At 37.3% G+C, this 14804-nt stretch overlaps 2 protein-coding genes across 3 annotated transcripts in view; one reads left to right on the top strand and one right to left on the bottom strand.

The window, feature by feature from the left end:
- Nucleotides 1-6129, bottom strand: part of LOC101864640 (ras-related protein Rab-21) — a gene marked incomplete in the record, with an annotated part of 19094 nt that extends 12965 nt beyond the window's left edge. The window contains 1 exon segment of the mRNA XM_005104186.3: nucleotides 5799-6129. Coding sequence (XP_005104243.2) covers nucleotides 5799-5942 — 144 coding nt within the window.
- Nucleotides 6130-6347: 218 nt separating this feature from the next.
- The window catches only part of LOC101864240 (TBC1 domain family member 15), a 32307-nt gene continuing 23850 nt past the window's right edge, over nucleotides 6348-14804 (top strand). For both annotated transcript variants that reach the window (XM_005104185.3, XM_005104184.3), the window contains exons 1-4: nucleotides 6348-6480; nucleotides 11507-11605; nucleotides 12666-12783; nucleotides 13104-13317. In XM_005104185.3, coding sequence (XP_005104242.1) covers nucleotides 6463-6480; nucleotides 11507-11605; nucleotides 12666-12783; nucleotides 13104-13317 — 449 coding nt within the window. In that variant the 5' untranslated portion in view covers nucleotides 6348-6462. The remainder of the gene's footprint in view (nucleotides 6481-11506; nucleotides 11606-12665; nucleotides 12784-13103; nucleotides 13318-14804) is intronic.

Below are 14804 nucleotides of genomic sequence, written 5' to 3'. Positions count from 1 at the left end.
GCTTTGTGACATGTTAAGATCTGAGTAGAAGGATTTTTCAGCATGATTGTTATTTACATAAACTGTATTTACCTCTTTGTAGTTTCACACAGAGATGGAGTATAATGATTAAATGAGTTAAGAAAAACTGGAACAGCAAAACTTTCATTAATATATATATATAATATAATATACATAAAAGGTGGGACCTGCGAATTAAGTTATATATATACATACATAAGAGGTAAGACCTGCAAATTTAAAGGCTGTCAGAGCCAAAAGGGTAGGGAGCCTTAAAAACTTTTAAAAAATAATTATAAATTAAACAATTTTTAGTTCAAGAACTCCCAGTCTGGGATTCAAACCAGGGCTATCCCCCCCCCATCTCTCCCCAAAGTCTAGTATGACACGAACTGAGCTAATGGCCTCCATTTGAATTTGTTTGCTACATGAAAATTATGGTTTTGTGTAATACCTGGATCTAAGGAATGGCAACTGACAAGGGCTAAATTTACAAATTTTCAAAGCACCAGCACAGTTGATCAAAAAGGTGAATAACAACATATGTACAGCTCTTTGTTCATTTGTACAATTATAATTATTTGTTTTAGAAAGATATGGTCTGAACTGACATGTATAAACATGCATGCTATTAATAACAATTTTTAAAAAATTAAAGATTAAATTGGTCACATTGTCAGATTGTCATCGTTCGTCTGTCACTTCAAATGGGATATCATTGTAATTCTAAATTCAGAAAGGTCTGTATCATCCTACTTTTCGTTCTCTATAAATACATGTATGTTTTGACAGAGTTACTACAGACCTCCCAAATCCTCCATGAATACAGTGAGTTTTCTTCAGAATCCTCATTAAAAAATCGAAAGTTTGGGGACAAAAATTTAGTTTCCAGAACCCCAGTAGATTCAGATTACTATACAAACCAATTGTGGCAAATGATGCATTTCAAATACACACACAATAGAAAAGTAAAGAAAAAAACAACTGATTTATACAAATCTGACAGCGATGGAAAATTTTCTCCTTTCCTGCTCCCTAACCTTAGTCCGTTCTCTGCTTTCGTCTCCACTTTGTTGCCCCCCCCCCCCCCCCTTAAAATATATTAAGTTCATAACTGACCTCTTTTTGCTGGGAACTTTTTTGTTATTCAGAGATTTTTCAAATACCGCAAGTGCACAGGCACAGCCAGTCACAGCAAATTAAACTATCCTGCATATTGGCACTGGCCGGCTCGCCATCACTTTTTGAAATTTTATTTCTCAAAGCTAACTCAACTTTTTACATTAAATTTTCCTGATGTACTTGCACTTATTTAGAAATTTGCTATGAGCATCTTTTGATAAAAGTTACAGTGCCATTGCCATTACAATCGGAAACTATTTTTCCACAATGTGACATCGATAATATCAATGGGTTTGTCTCAGTCAACAAGCTCCATGGCGGCTGCCATTTATTCTTCCACCATTTGTAAAAACACATTTGTATGCCAGGTAGGATAAATGATCTTGACAGCATTGCTCTCATTTCAAACTGTACTAGGGGGTTCTCGTGGCCTATAGGCTAAGGTGTTCATTCAAAGCCTCTCATTCAAAGGTCCCCGCTTCGAATCGGGTAGCGACCAAAAAAATTTTCTTTTCATATATTACCTTTTGCAGTTGTGAGCACCGTGAAACCTTCTCTTCATTTTTCTTTCTCTGTCAGTGTTGACAGGAAGCACATCCTTATGACCGATAAAACAAATCGAGGTGTGTTGTCTATCTTACACTTACAAACATCCTGCGAGACAGAGCCAGCACACTTAATCAAAGTATGTCCAGTCTTAAATTATGTACTTTCAAGTTGTTTACATCGAATGGCCTTTTCTACACAGAGGTCTTATCACTGTAATGCCATTTTTAATTTCTTTCTCTATCCATCTCTTATAACTTTTTTTATAGTTAGTGAACAACCGTCAACTGAAGATTGTGATGTATATGTGACATCTTGTGCACTGTGGAATTTTTCTTTTCACGTGACATGTGGGGTACATAATATAGGCCTATTTCAGCTGTCAAAAGACAAAGCGGAGCAAGGCAACGATATCATACATGATGCAATGTCCTCTTTATAACACATAGGCCTGTATACAATGTAACAATAATTTAAAATATACTTAAGAGTCCAAGTCTCAAAATGAAAGGAGAAAAATATAATGTCTCAAGACCGTTTAAGTTTTAATAGCAGATTCACACTAAAAGACCTTCCGCTTCCACTGCTTCAAGATACATACAGTTGGAGGGAAATCGAATGTGTGTATAGAGAAGTATTATAAAGAAGACAGAAAGCAAGGTAATGTTTTTTAAAAAGCAGAACGCCATTCTCCTAAGTTAGCAACTTTAAGAAAAATAAATTGATACTATTCTCACCCCGGGTGAGAATAACGACAGCCTACTACTATTCTCACCTGTTTTTTTCATTTTGGGCATCCTTAGGACCCCTGTCACTGAGCGGTCCAGGCGACAAAACTCGCCTCCCTCTCTCACTCCGCTGTGCCCGCGAGGCGACTACAGTCGCCAATGGGCGGGCCAGCTCTCGAGCACGGGAGGCGACTATTGTCGATTGGGGGAAAACCTTATCTTTTGAGTAAATAGAGTCACCTTTTGTTGCTACAGTATTAATTTATTGGTTCTGAAATGGAAAATTTACTCTTGAATGGTTTTCTTTAACCAATTAAAATTAAGAAAAAAATAAGCCTAGGGTCAAGGCACTGCGTTCTTTAAAAATAATCGTGGGTTCTGCTAGGGATAACAAATTAACCATGTTTTTTTGTATTGTAAACAAATGTAAAAAATTCTAACATTACAAAGACAAACTATTACTAGCATTTCAAATTTCATTTTAAACAGCTTTCAGTTAAGGCTATTATTTTAAAAAACTACTACTCTGGCAAGTGAATTCCTTTCTGAATTTAGAATATATTTAAAAACTTGTCCAGGGTTTTGATATTATTTAAAAGCCCAAGCGAGCATACTCTCAACTCAAGACTTTAAAAAAAGAAACAATAAAAATTCCTCACGGGAGCCTAGAAAATTTGGCCAGCACTCTGGTGCAGGTCACGAACGGACAATCTATCTTACAATTCACAAATTATTTTCTCTCATCCATTCTCAACACCAAGGTAGACCTAAAAATCCATTGCATTTGTCAAGCGCAATTTGCCGATCAACGCGATCTTAAGATGGTGCAGAACCATATGACGATCCGCAGAAAGCGCGGCCATCTTGAGATGGGCACGACGCGCCATCACACACAAACAAACGATTTTGCAAAATTCACAAACAAAACTCCGCAGAATTTATTATAATTAATTTTAAAAATTTCAACGACCAATATATGCAGTCAAAATATTAGACAAGTGACACTTGCGTCCTCCTGATTCTTTTTTGTTTTAAATATTTTAAATTAATCATAATAAATTCTGTGGAGTTTTATTTGTGAACTTTGCAAAATCGTTTGTTTGTGTGTGTGTGTGTGTGTGTGTGTGAGTGTGTGCGTGTGCGAGTGTGTGTATGTTGTTTTGTGTGTGCATGTGTGGTGTGAAGTGACTTTTATCTATCTTGGGTATAAATACAAAACGAAGTGACTATTCGGACTCGAGTCCGAATATGAAAAAATGTTATTCGGACTCTGATTCTTGTCCAGCATGACATCACTTCCGACTTCCTGTGACTCGTGACTCCGGCTTCCTGTCCTGCCTCACTCGTGACTCGCCTCAGGCTGGGTAGAGACCGGGATCACTTCGGGCAAAAATGGCGTTTTGTGCAGGAGCCGAGTTTTTATCTTATGATGAAATTGAGGCCGGCCTGAAAAGTTATAGCGCTTCTAATAAATGTTTATTTGTCAAGAGGTCATCAGAAGCAATTAAAGATGGCTCGTTAGCATGTGTCGGGGTCGGATGGGCGGCCTGCACACGTGTGGCTGTGTGCGTGTCGGGGAGGGGGGCACTATCGGTCCGGGCGTTGAACGTCGCATACGCGTCAGTCTTTTTCCCCCCGGCAACTGATCATTAAAAAAAAAAAAATTACAATAATAAGCTAGTCTTGATGTAGATCTACGTAATGAATTGTGCGCTGGTCTATGGAATCAAAAGTTGCCGTATGCTCAGCTCTACACAGCAACACAACTTTTTCTTGGTAAACAATCGAGATGACACAGGCTTGTGTATTTGAACGAATCAGTCTTTTTTCATATATATGTTGAAGATTAGCAGACCACCTGGCACCTGCATAGTAGCCTTACTATGCAGGTGCCAGGTGGTCTGCTAATCTTCAATTTTACCTTTTTCTACAACAAAGAAAGTGGGAAACATGGGGGGGGTGGAGGGGGGGGTATCAATGAGGCGGCGGGCATCGGATCGGCAGAAAAGGTGTGGGGGAAACTAAAAAATGGCAGAAACTTGAAAGCACTGAACGTTAGATCTATAGAACGAAGACACTTCCTTTTTTCCGGACCCGAGTCCGAATAACATTTTTTCATATTCAGACTCGAGTCCGAATAAGAATTTTTTTTATTCGGACTCGAGTCCGAATATGGAAAATTTTGGACTGGAGTCCGAATATAAAGACGTCCAATACAAAAACCTCTCTCTCCCCCTCTCTCTCTTTCTTTGCCACTCTCGCCTATATGTGTGTATATAATAATATGTTGTATGTGTTTGTGTGTGTTTCCAAGCGATCGGCAGATGGCGCAATTCTTGCTTGCTTTGCACAATCGAAGTGGCTAGCCGTACTTAAATACGGACTGAGAGTCTAGCCGTACTTAGATCTAGGTTTGGCCCTATCGACTCAAGCCTGTTAAGTACACAGGTCTCATTAGATCTAGATCTAGTAATTATTCAGGTTCAAATACATGCAAGTCAGTAAGGCACCTTTTGGTTTTGTCTGAAATACAAATACTTTAGGCATTGCAAACTAAAAATTTCATTTACAATTCAGCCATCAATATTAAGTACGGCTAGACTGACAGTCTAGCCGTCCTTAAGTACGGCTAGCCTGGCTGTCTAGCCGTACTTAAGTACGGCTAGACTGCAAGTCTAGCCGTACTTATCTTAGGCCCTATCTATTGGCATTAGAAAACAGGAGGTTTAAAATACATGCACTGTCATTAAGGCACCTGGTTTCGTCTCAAATACAAATACTTTAGGTACTGCACACTAAAAATGTATATTTACAATTCAGTAGGCCTATTTTTTTTTAAATGGTCAGTCTAGCCATCATTAAGAATAGTACGGCTAGACTGGCCAGTCTAGCAGTCATTATTAAGTACGGCTAGCCTCTTCCTTGCACAATCTTAAGATCGCGCAGCTCTATTCATTTTCGGAAATAATCCGTAGATGGCGCGCTTTTTGCGGATCGTCATATGGTTCTGCGCCATCTTAAGATCGCGCTGATTGGCAAATGGCGCTTGACACGTTCACAGACCAGGTGAGGGTGAGAATAAAATTTATTTTTTGTTCACCCTGGGTGAGAATAACGACAGCCCGAATTAAACCTACCCTGTATGGCTGTTGATCTATAGTTTGTTCAGTGGACCATGTCACGGTAACGGTCACCTGAATCATCTCATTAAACAGCAAATTCTATCAGCATCATCCACAAGACAAGCAACATAAGTAAGTAAATTTAGTCTACCGCTAGATTCTAGTCTTAGATCTACCCCAGTCCCAGTTCCCAATTCCTGTTCTTAAAGCAATCGATTCATTTCTCAGAAGCACCAAAATCTTGATAATCAATACAATAACTTCGTTACAAAACCATTACCTGTAATGTAGTGATGTGCTTGTCATTGAACTTGTTTTCCACGTATCTGAGCACAAGGGAGGTTTTACCTACACAACCCTCCCCTAACAAAACAACTTTGAAATTGAAGTTTCGGCCCCCTCCAGCACCACCGGCCGCGGCCATCGTTAGCTTAGTAGTTTAAAAGTATGATGTATTCGATCCTCCAATAAAGCGGTCACTTGTTCCTCTCAATGAAACAGCATTTCACGAGCTGATCACGATGAAAACAATCAGTCGACACAGAAGTTAAAAAGGGGACGTACATGGACGCACAAAATGTCAGAACTTCCTATTCCTATTTTAGTCTGTGCAATACGTCACCGATCACGAGTATATCGCTTATAAACTGCACAATCAATAATATAGAGCATTATTACATTAATTCGATTTAAAGATCAATTATGACTAATACAGTAGTTTTAAATTAATATGGATTACTGTTTTTACTTTTAACAGACTGTTTTGATGTTTAAGATATTATATATTATTATAAAAGGGGTAAGCTAATATCAGAAATCCGAAACCGGAAGTCGAACCTCAATGATTTGTTTCTCATATCAAAACATTTCAGTGTTCAGTGATTCAGAGTCAGATAGATCTACGTGTGAAACGACAAACCTGAGTTCTGTTGCAATCAAGCAACATGGCTTTTCAGAATCAGGTACCTGAGACTTCAATCGAGTAGTCTATGTTAAAATGTCGTTTCTGCTGTGAAGACTCAAGTTTATTTCTTAGGTTACTGTTTTGAGTGTGCTGGGACTGGGACTAACTACCGAGCGAACAGGATAGAGAGACCCCGCTCACGGCTCAGTTGGAGTAGGTTAGGCAGGCGATTCCAGTCCTAGATCTAGGCTAAAAGCTCTGGAAGCATCTTTTCTAGAATGATATAGATCTAGATCTAGATTTTGATCTATAGTTTATGAGTCAAGATACAGATCTTAATAGGCTTACATACTGATAGGGAATAAGCACCAGGCCCAGACGCTGCACAGGACTCTGGAGGGAAGATTCTTCTCTGTTTGTTGTCTATTGTCTATTTTTTCTAGATCTAGAATCTGGCTGGAGTCTCTTTTACCTAGATCTATCTAGAATCTACACTCACATAGCTAGACCTAGATCTAGATCCTGTCCTAGACATCTAAAGATTAAACAATGGAAGAGGCTAGCTGTACCTAATGACGGCTAGACTGCTAGGTTTAAGTACGGCTAGACTGGTTGGCTAGCCGTACTTAACTCTTGTCCTGCGTCTGTGCTGAGATGTGTATCTTATCAGCAACTGATTACGTCGGACGTTCCGGACAGGCCGCCGGGGTCACTCAGTGTGTACTGTTGGTGTGCAGCATGCGCGCGCCTGGAAACATGTGTTTTTGACATGAATACCGTGGGAGTGTGTTAATCGATGGTGAAAATAACGCTCTATCCTATCTTTCATAGCTTTCTATTATAAAGTGTTACAAACACATGAAAAAACCCCTCTCACAAGCTGTAGACATTATGAGTAGTTACGCCCATTCGAGTAATCTTTCTGGACGCTCTTGTTTTATGAAATGACCTGAGGTTCCAAAGGGGATAATATCTATAGGTCAATTTCCAAATGTTTTGCACTCAAATTGTTCTTTGTACCCGCACAATGGTATTCAAAACTATCAAACAAGCCTATTTTTTAAGGTAGTATCATTCCATTCAAAAATCAAGCTCATTTGAAAGATTTTGTATAGATCTAGAGAAAAATGGAGGTCTTGTTTCCTGATCCTTTCGAGCTCCTCATGTCTAAGTGGGTCGATTTCTTCTATAATTTCATTTGACGAACATCTAGAGTTACCAACTTGCCATGTTTTGAATGAGACGTATGCCTCGAATACGACTGACGCACACACACTTGACCTGCGTGAATGGGGATCCGTCTCGGGACCCGAATTTCACGTAAGATGATACGTGTGTGCTGAGCAAGGGGCTACACTGATTCGGGACCAGAACGTAGGCGAGGTGCCGAAATAGGCTTATCGGGCGACATAAACCTGGCCCCCGCAGGATGAGGGTTAAGTGCGGCTAGACAGCTGGGCTAGCCGTACTTATTTTTAATATATGATGGCTAGACTGACCAAAACAAAAAAAATAGGCCTACTGAATTGGAAATAAATTTTTAGTTTGCAGTACCTAAAGTATATGAGCCATTGCCAAAACGTGGGGAAAAACACATACATCTCACATTAGTGTGCATAAAATGTGATGCATTTGTGTATTTATTCCTCCAAAACATATGTTAAATATAGGAGATATGTAGAACCTGCATTAGCAGTTTCAGACCCAGTGTCAGCTTTACAATCTTGAGTTTGTAGATTTTTTGCCAAAAATGTTAGTTTTTTTGTGATTCCTGGACTGTCATTTTGAGCACACCAATGCAAACTTCCAAGAATGTCCAAAATTTAGTATTTTTGGGTGTGTTTTTTTTTAAACCTGTGCTTTGATTCTTTGCTATTTGTGATCGAGAAAGGTTCACTTGATCAAGAAATCGGTTTATTTGTTTGCAAATAAACGAATAATTCGGATCACTTTTGTGCGTCAGTGGTGTCGTCACGGACTAGGTGTTTCAGAAAACACCATTATTTTTCAGTAGAATCACCACAGCTGGTTAAATCTTTTTGCTTTTCGTCGTTAATTCAATACTTCAAAAGCAGCGATGCGCGAAAGGAACATCGGGTTCCTAGATCTACGATTTCGGTCGGCTGTTTAACATTCGCCCTTATTGGTGTCACTTTGCGACGTACCGAAAGTCCGAATTTTAGCCTACTTTTGTTTTGAACGGATCATCAATAGTGCCCGGATATAATTGTTTTCTTGAGTGACTTCCCCTTACCCGCTTCCCCAGAATAGCGGAAGCAACGGGGGAAAGAGAAAAACGAAAGTAGTCATTGCCGTCACCCTCCGGTTACGCACAAGAAAATAATAATTACAGAAAAACTATAACACACAGCAAAATGAAATTAAACATGTGGAAAGACAAATGGTGGTGGAAGTAATGATAATGCTGTAGTGGTGATTGAAAGAGCACGAGTTGTCGGTTACCGTATACTTAGACACTGTCATTGGGTAGATCTAATGAGAGTGCAGTCTTTTTACTTTTGACACAATTACACTGTCCTTGTAGGCAATTCTAGGTCTAATTCCGGTTTTGCGTAAAAAAACCCGACGACAGTTTTATATATATATATATATATGTGTGTGTGTTTGTAACCTCCTTACACTCACACTCACTTACAAGCTGAGTTCGAATAAATAAAACATTTTTTTCGGACCCGAGTCCGAATAGATCAAACCCATATATTTGAGTCCGAATAGATTTTTAAAATGATATTCGGACTCGAGTCTGAAGAGAGCTGGCCTTCCAGAAATCTTGACTTACAGCAAAAGAGGGCATTGCCCTACCCAAGTTTGGTTTCAATAGTGTTTGTATTTGTTTAGTTATAGAGAAAACTCTCCTGGTCTTTTAAAGAAGCTGAACAATGGGCAAAAGCTTTACACTTTCGATTTTCTCAAAACAGCATTTTTCGGGATAGCCCCCTTGTGCCGAAAAGCGACCAATTTGCAATGGATATAAATTAAAGTTAAAATTCATGAAAAGCAAGATAAAAATTATTGTTCAAGAAAAAATGTTTCGGAAAACTGAACAAGAGACAGATCCATGAGTAAAAAAATACCGCCTTCTATTCTATCATAGTGTAAATTATAGGCTGTATTTTCTTTTTCATTAATGCTTGTCGTGCCATGATGGTACTCTCTCTAGACTCTACAGCGTCCACTTCTCCTGCCCTTCTGCAGTCTTCACCACAATTTCACCATTTCTTAAAGGTTTTTTTTTCCTTTTTGATAATATTAAATATTCAAGTATCAAGCACAGATTCAAAGAAATTGCTTTAGCAGAGCCTACTGTACTTATGAGAATGAATGAAACAACACTGCTTGCTGAAACTGATGCTAGTTCTAGTACTAAAGACTGAGGTGAAATTGGCTCTCTCAAGTTACAAATGATCATGTAGGCCAAATATATAATGGCTTGATTTTTATTATTATGCCATCAATGATATGGACACAGTTCTTTATCTATCTTGAAATTTTTATCACTTATTAAGTCTTAAGTAAGATGTTATATATTGTGTTACTCAGAGGCGCCACATCATAACATGAATGATTGTATGTTGCCTTTAAAAATTGAATATATATGCATTCGTTATACTTTATTTCTGCTCCTTGGTACAGTGGTTCATTCTTGCTTTCAAATGACTTGAGTATTAAAGGGAGGAATGCTTGAAGAAGTCAGAAGTTTTAGTTTTAGTGAACTTTGTACTTAAAAAAGGAAGATCTGAGTGTGTACATTGTGTACCGCATTGTATTCTTTCTTTTGTTTTGTCATTACGTGTAACGGAGGATTAGTTAGGTTCCATTAAATTCTTTTCATTTCATATCAGGTTAGTTTTTTGGTTGTTGTTTCAACAGTGCTGTTAAATTCTGAGATGGGATGAATTTTTGATCGAACGACATAAAAAATATATGTTGATCAAGCATTTACTGCTGTACTACCACTCTTCTTGATTTCATCTTATTGCTGATCAGTCAATGCTTACTTTAGGTGAAAAAGTAACATGACATGCAAAACTATTGAAGGAACATTTTATGATTTCTAAGTGTATTGAATCAAAGTTTAAGTGATTTCATTTTTTTACTTTTGTGTTGGGGAAAAAATATGTCACTTCCTTTCTTTTGTTCTGCGCCATCTTGTAACACTAACTGTTCTAAGCTTTTGACCAATTTTTTATAATAACGAGTGGTGATTGTTAAAACAAAACAAGCCTCAACAGATTTTTATGGGGGTTGATTCAAACCAGAATACGAGTAAAAAGGTTAGAGAATTGACATGTGTTTGGTGTATCATGTCTCATTGGCATGTGTACTAAGTTACTGTGTAACCTATCTTATTTCTAATTTATCTCTAAGAAATTCAATTTCACCAAAAAAGAAAAATTGTTATTTTAAAATGGTTTGTAGAATGACAGAGAACATATTTGTTACGTGAATTTCTGGTTAGTATTTGAAAATGTAAACAAACAAGTCTCCATTCCATTAAAAAAGATTCTCTAAACTTTATGGAGGTTGTTTATCTTGTGAACTAAAAAGGTAAAAGTTATTGAGTGGTTTGGGTTTTTTTTTAAATACACTCTATTCCATATATCTCATTTGCAAATTTGACCTATCATTGATATCTTTGGGGGTTAAAAACAATATATTTTTACCATATAAGCACTAGACTCTAAAGAATGAAATAAAGATTTATTGATGTGTATATTTCATGGTATGTATATATATTATATGTCATTTGAGTCCCAATGTTCTGCTTTTGTGAGTTTTAAATTCTAGTATCAACCTTTGTTTATTTAAGAATGTAATCAAGATGGCAAACAGGTGGACATGATCAGGGCAAACTGCAACTCTGATTTTAGTAAAAAGAATATATTTTGCCACTTAATATTTTCCTTTTTCACCAAACTCAAATTATATTTTTTACCGTCAAAAAGGGTCGAATTTTTAAACAAAATATTTTGTTAAATGGGTTGGCACTGCTGCTTTGCTAAAAATAAAACGACTGTAAATTTCCGTTCATGATGTGGATTTCTCCTCTTGTTTTTGTCTAGGTCTTGTTTGCCAAAGACAGTGTGTACATACACATCAATGTTCAGGATGCCAAAGACAAAGATGCTCACATTGCTGGAAGGGTTTTCTTCTTGAAGAAGGTATTGCCTATTGTTCTATTTTTGAATGCCTTCCCTTATGTTCTTCTAGAATGTTTACTTTTATGAAAAGAATTCCCACATGTGTGTATGACCCGTAATAATATTTGCTGTCTTGTGATTTTTGTCTACCAGCTTTTTAAAAAAAAATTTATTGTGTCACCAAAATGGTACAGGACCATGTTCATGTCTCTTTCCAGAAAGTAGTAAGGTTTGAAATGGAAAATCTTTGGTTAATTTTTACTTTCACTCCCGCACACAGATGCACTGCTTTTGGGGTCAAACTGCAGTACTGTTTGCTGCAGATCACACATTAAGCCACTAAAACTGTCGCAAATCAATTATTTTCAAGAGAATTTCAAATCTAACTGTAAAAATCAAATTAAAACCCCCCAGATTTTCTTTTGCCACAGGGGGCAGGCCCCCCCTGGAACCCCCCGATTGGTCCAAAGCATGTCTATCTCTATTAAGAACAATCAAATATTTCTAAAACTAATAATTTGGGACGGAAATGAAGTTGATATTCGTGTTCAGGGCGTCAATATTTAGTAGAAAATGGACAACTGATAGCTAAGTGTGAGATGGAAGGGAAGGTAAAAAAATACCAAATCTTTCATCAATCATGTTGTGTGCCACTAAATATGCATTTATTGCTGCTGTAAGCTGAGTGGAGCCTTTGACCCTCTGTATAATAGGAATAAATGAGTTTTTTAGAATATAAAGAAATGAACACTATTCTTTATTGGGCTAATTTAAGTGCTATTTATGCATTTTAAAGCTTTACACTTTGCACTTAAAAAGCATCAGAATCCTGAACTTGATTGACTTTAAAAAGTTGAAGGTCCAATATCTGTTGCTCTTTTAGAATTTTTTTTTTCTGTCTTGATCTGCCAGAGAACTAGTCCTCTGTTTTAAAATATTACAAAGTTCTGGGTTAATTAGGTCTTTGAACATGTGAAAGTGTACTTGTGATTAACTCATACTCAAGTTTGCCTCATGACTTACAGCATTATGGTTGTTAAATGTTACTTTAAAAAAAATTTGACATTGTATATTCTCCCAGCCCGAAGGCTACTTCATTGAATGGAAAGCAGAGGAGGTCTTGAGTCTGGAAACACAGAATGAAGAATGGGATGTGATTGGATCAGTGGGTTACAAAAATGACAGAGATGCTGATTCTGGTAAGCCCATCACAATATGATTGTATGTCTTATTTGGATATGTTATTATGTTTCTAAGGATTTTACATTAGGTTGCGCCATAATTAAATTGAAGTCCATCTGCTACTACCTTATCAAAGTCAGCTGGTGGTGTAGTCATGGGCAAGATTGAAGACTACTAGTTTCTAATTTCAAAAGTAATGATTCTTTGCAAATGACCATATATATTTTTTTTAATGTGCATGTTTTGCTAAGGGGGAGGGTTTTTTTTCAAGATATGCATGAACCTTTTTACGCTAGAATCAGATTTGTACTCATTGTCTTCTGAAATTTACTTTCAGTCACGATGAATGCCAAAATGGATGCAAGGCGGAAATACAATATCAGCTTTGACATACTGGACCTGAAGAGCTTCAAGCGTAGTGCCCCAAATCATGGATGGGCTTACATTATATTCATTCTCAAGGATGGAAGTACTTTCCCTCCCTTGCACTTTCACAATGGTGGCTCCAAAGCATTACTTAAAGAATTGGAGAATTTCATTCACATCCGCAGGTATGCATCAGGTTTATATCTGTTGGTATGTCTATTGTATTAGTTAATTATATTTTGCTATCTTTTAGTTTTATCCAATTTGAAATTTTTGACCTTTATCTGCTTTTATAAATTATAACAAAAGATTATAGGATTTAAAAGAGCTCCCTCTTCCAATTCCCTTTTACGAGTTAGATAGGGGAGGAACAGAGCAACTGCAGCAGACTTGCCTTCTTCTATGACAGGCACCAAGCAGAACAATAGCCCTCTGGCTACTGGTTTGAAAACAAGTAAAAGGGATTTACGAGGTATCGTGGGGAGATCAGGCACTCGTCAAAACAATGAAATTGAAGAAACATGGCATTTTTTCGCCAGATTGGAAATTTTTATTTAATTTTTCGTTTTTGGCTCAACACCCTTTATGTTCATATCAAAACACACATTTCCATGTGAATTCGACTGAAAAACATTAAAATAAATTTTTAAAATTTGTAATTTTTCAGTTTTCAAGGACTCTCAATCTATTGAAGTTACCAAATTTTGGCAGCCATTTTCTCACTAATTTTACCACTGAAACCAGGCGATCCCACCTTCTTCAATCGCTAATATCTCAACTTCACTCAAGATAGATGTATATTTTTAAATTTTAAAGCAAGGCGAATGAATAAACTTGCAGACGATTGCCAATAACTCAACAGGCCCAAAAATCGATGAGCGCCTGGTTCCACCACGTTGTGACACATTTGTGATACAAGTTGTGTTTTCCCTTTGGTAAAAGCTGTCAGTTGTCTAGTGGTTAGGCTCCTGTACTCGGAATCATAAGGTTGCGGCTTTAGGAGTTTTGAGGCTCAGTTCAGCCTGGCACTGTGGCATTGCGTCCTTGAGAAAGACACTTTACATAGTTTCCTCACTTTATAAACAGGTGAATGGGTATTCTGCCCCAAACAGAGAAAGATCATGTCAGTATGGTAGTGTTTTAGTATCTGTAAAATGGCAGCTTGCACTGTTTTCTTCCCAGAAAGTTGGGATTGTTTCAGAATGCTATCAAGTCTGCCGGGGTAATGATATAGATTGTAAAGCTCATAAAGATAGCTGTTGAGCGGGATTATGTGCTCTATACAAATGCTATTTATAATTAATTATTTTTACTGCATGGTCCAGTTTGAGATGTCAGTGCACCAGGGTGACGTATAATTTTGCCGTGAAACTTTGCTAACAATTTGTGATACATTTTTTTGAAAAAATGGTTTATTGATTCATTTCAACAATATCTTTTCTTCTGTGTTCCATCTTATGTTATTCTATCTCTGGACCAGATTCATTGCTAATGGGACTGTTCAGTTTCCTTGCTTATGATTTTCACCAGCCTTTTTTCTTTTCTTGACTTCCTTTTATTTATTTTTTTTTTGTGGTTCACTCTCCCCACTCTTTCTTTCTTTGTCTTGTTGTTGTCTTTACTTTCCAGTTTTTGTTGTGTATGTGTGTTCAACTCTTTCTGTTTATTGATT

Source organism: Aplysia californica, unplaced genomic scaffold, assembly GCF_000002075.1.
Source record: "Aplysia californica isolate F4 #8 unplaced genomic scaffold, AplCal3.0 scaffold00408, whole genome shotgun sequence".
NCBI classification, from domain to species: Eukaryota; Metazoa; Mollusca; class Gastropoda; order Aplysiida; family Aplysiidae; genus Aplysia; species Aplysia californica.
This window is presented reverse-complemented; position numbering and strand designations above follow the sequence as displayed.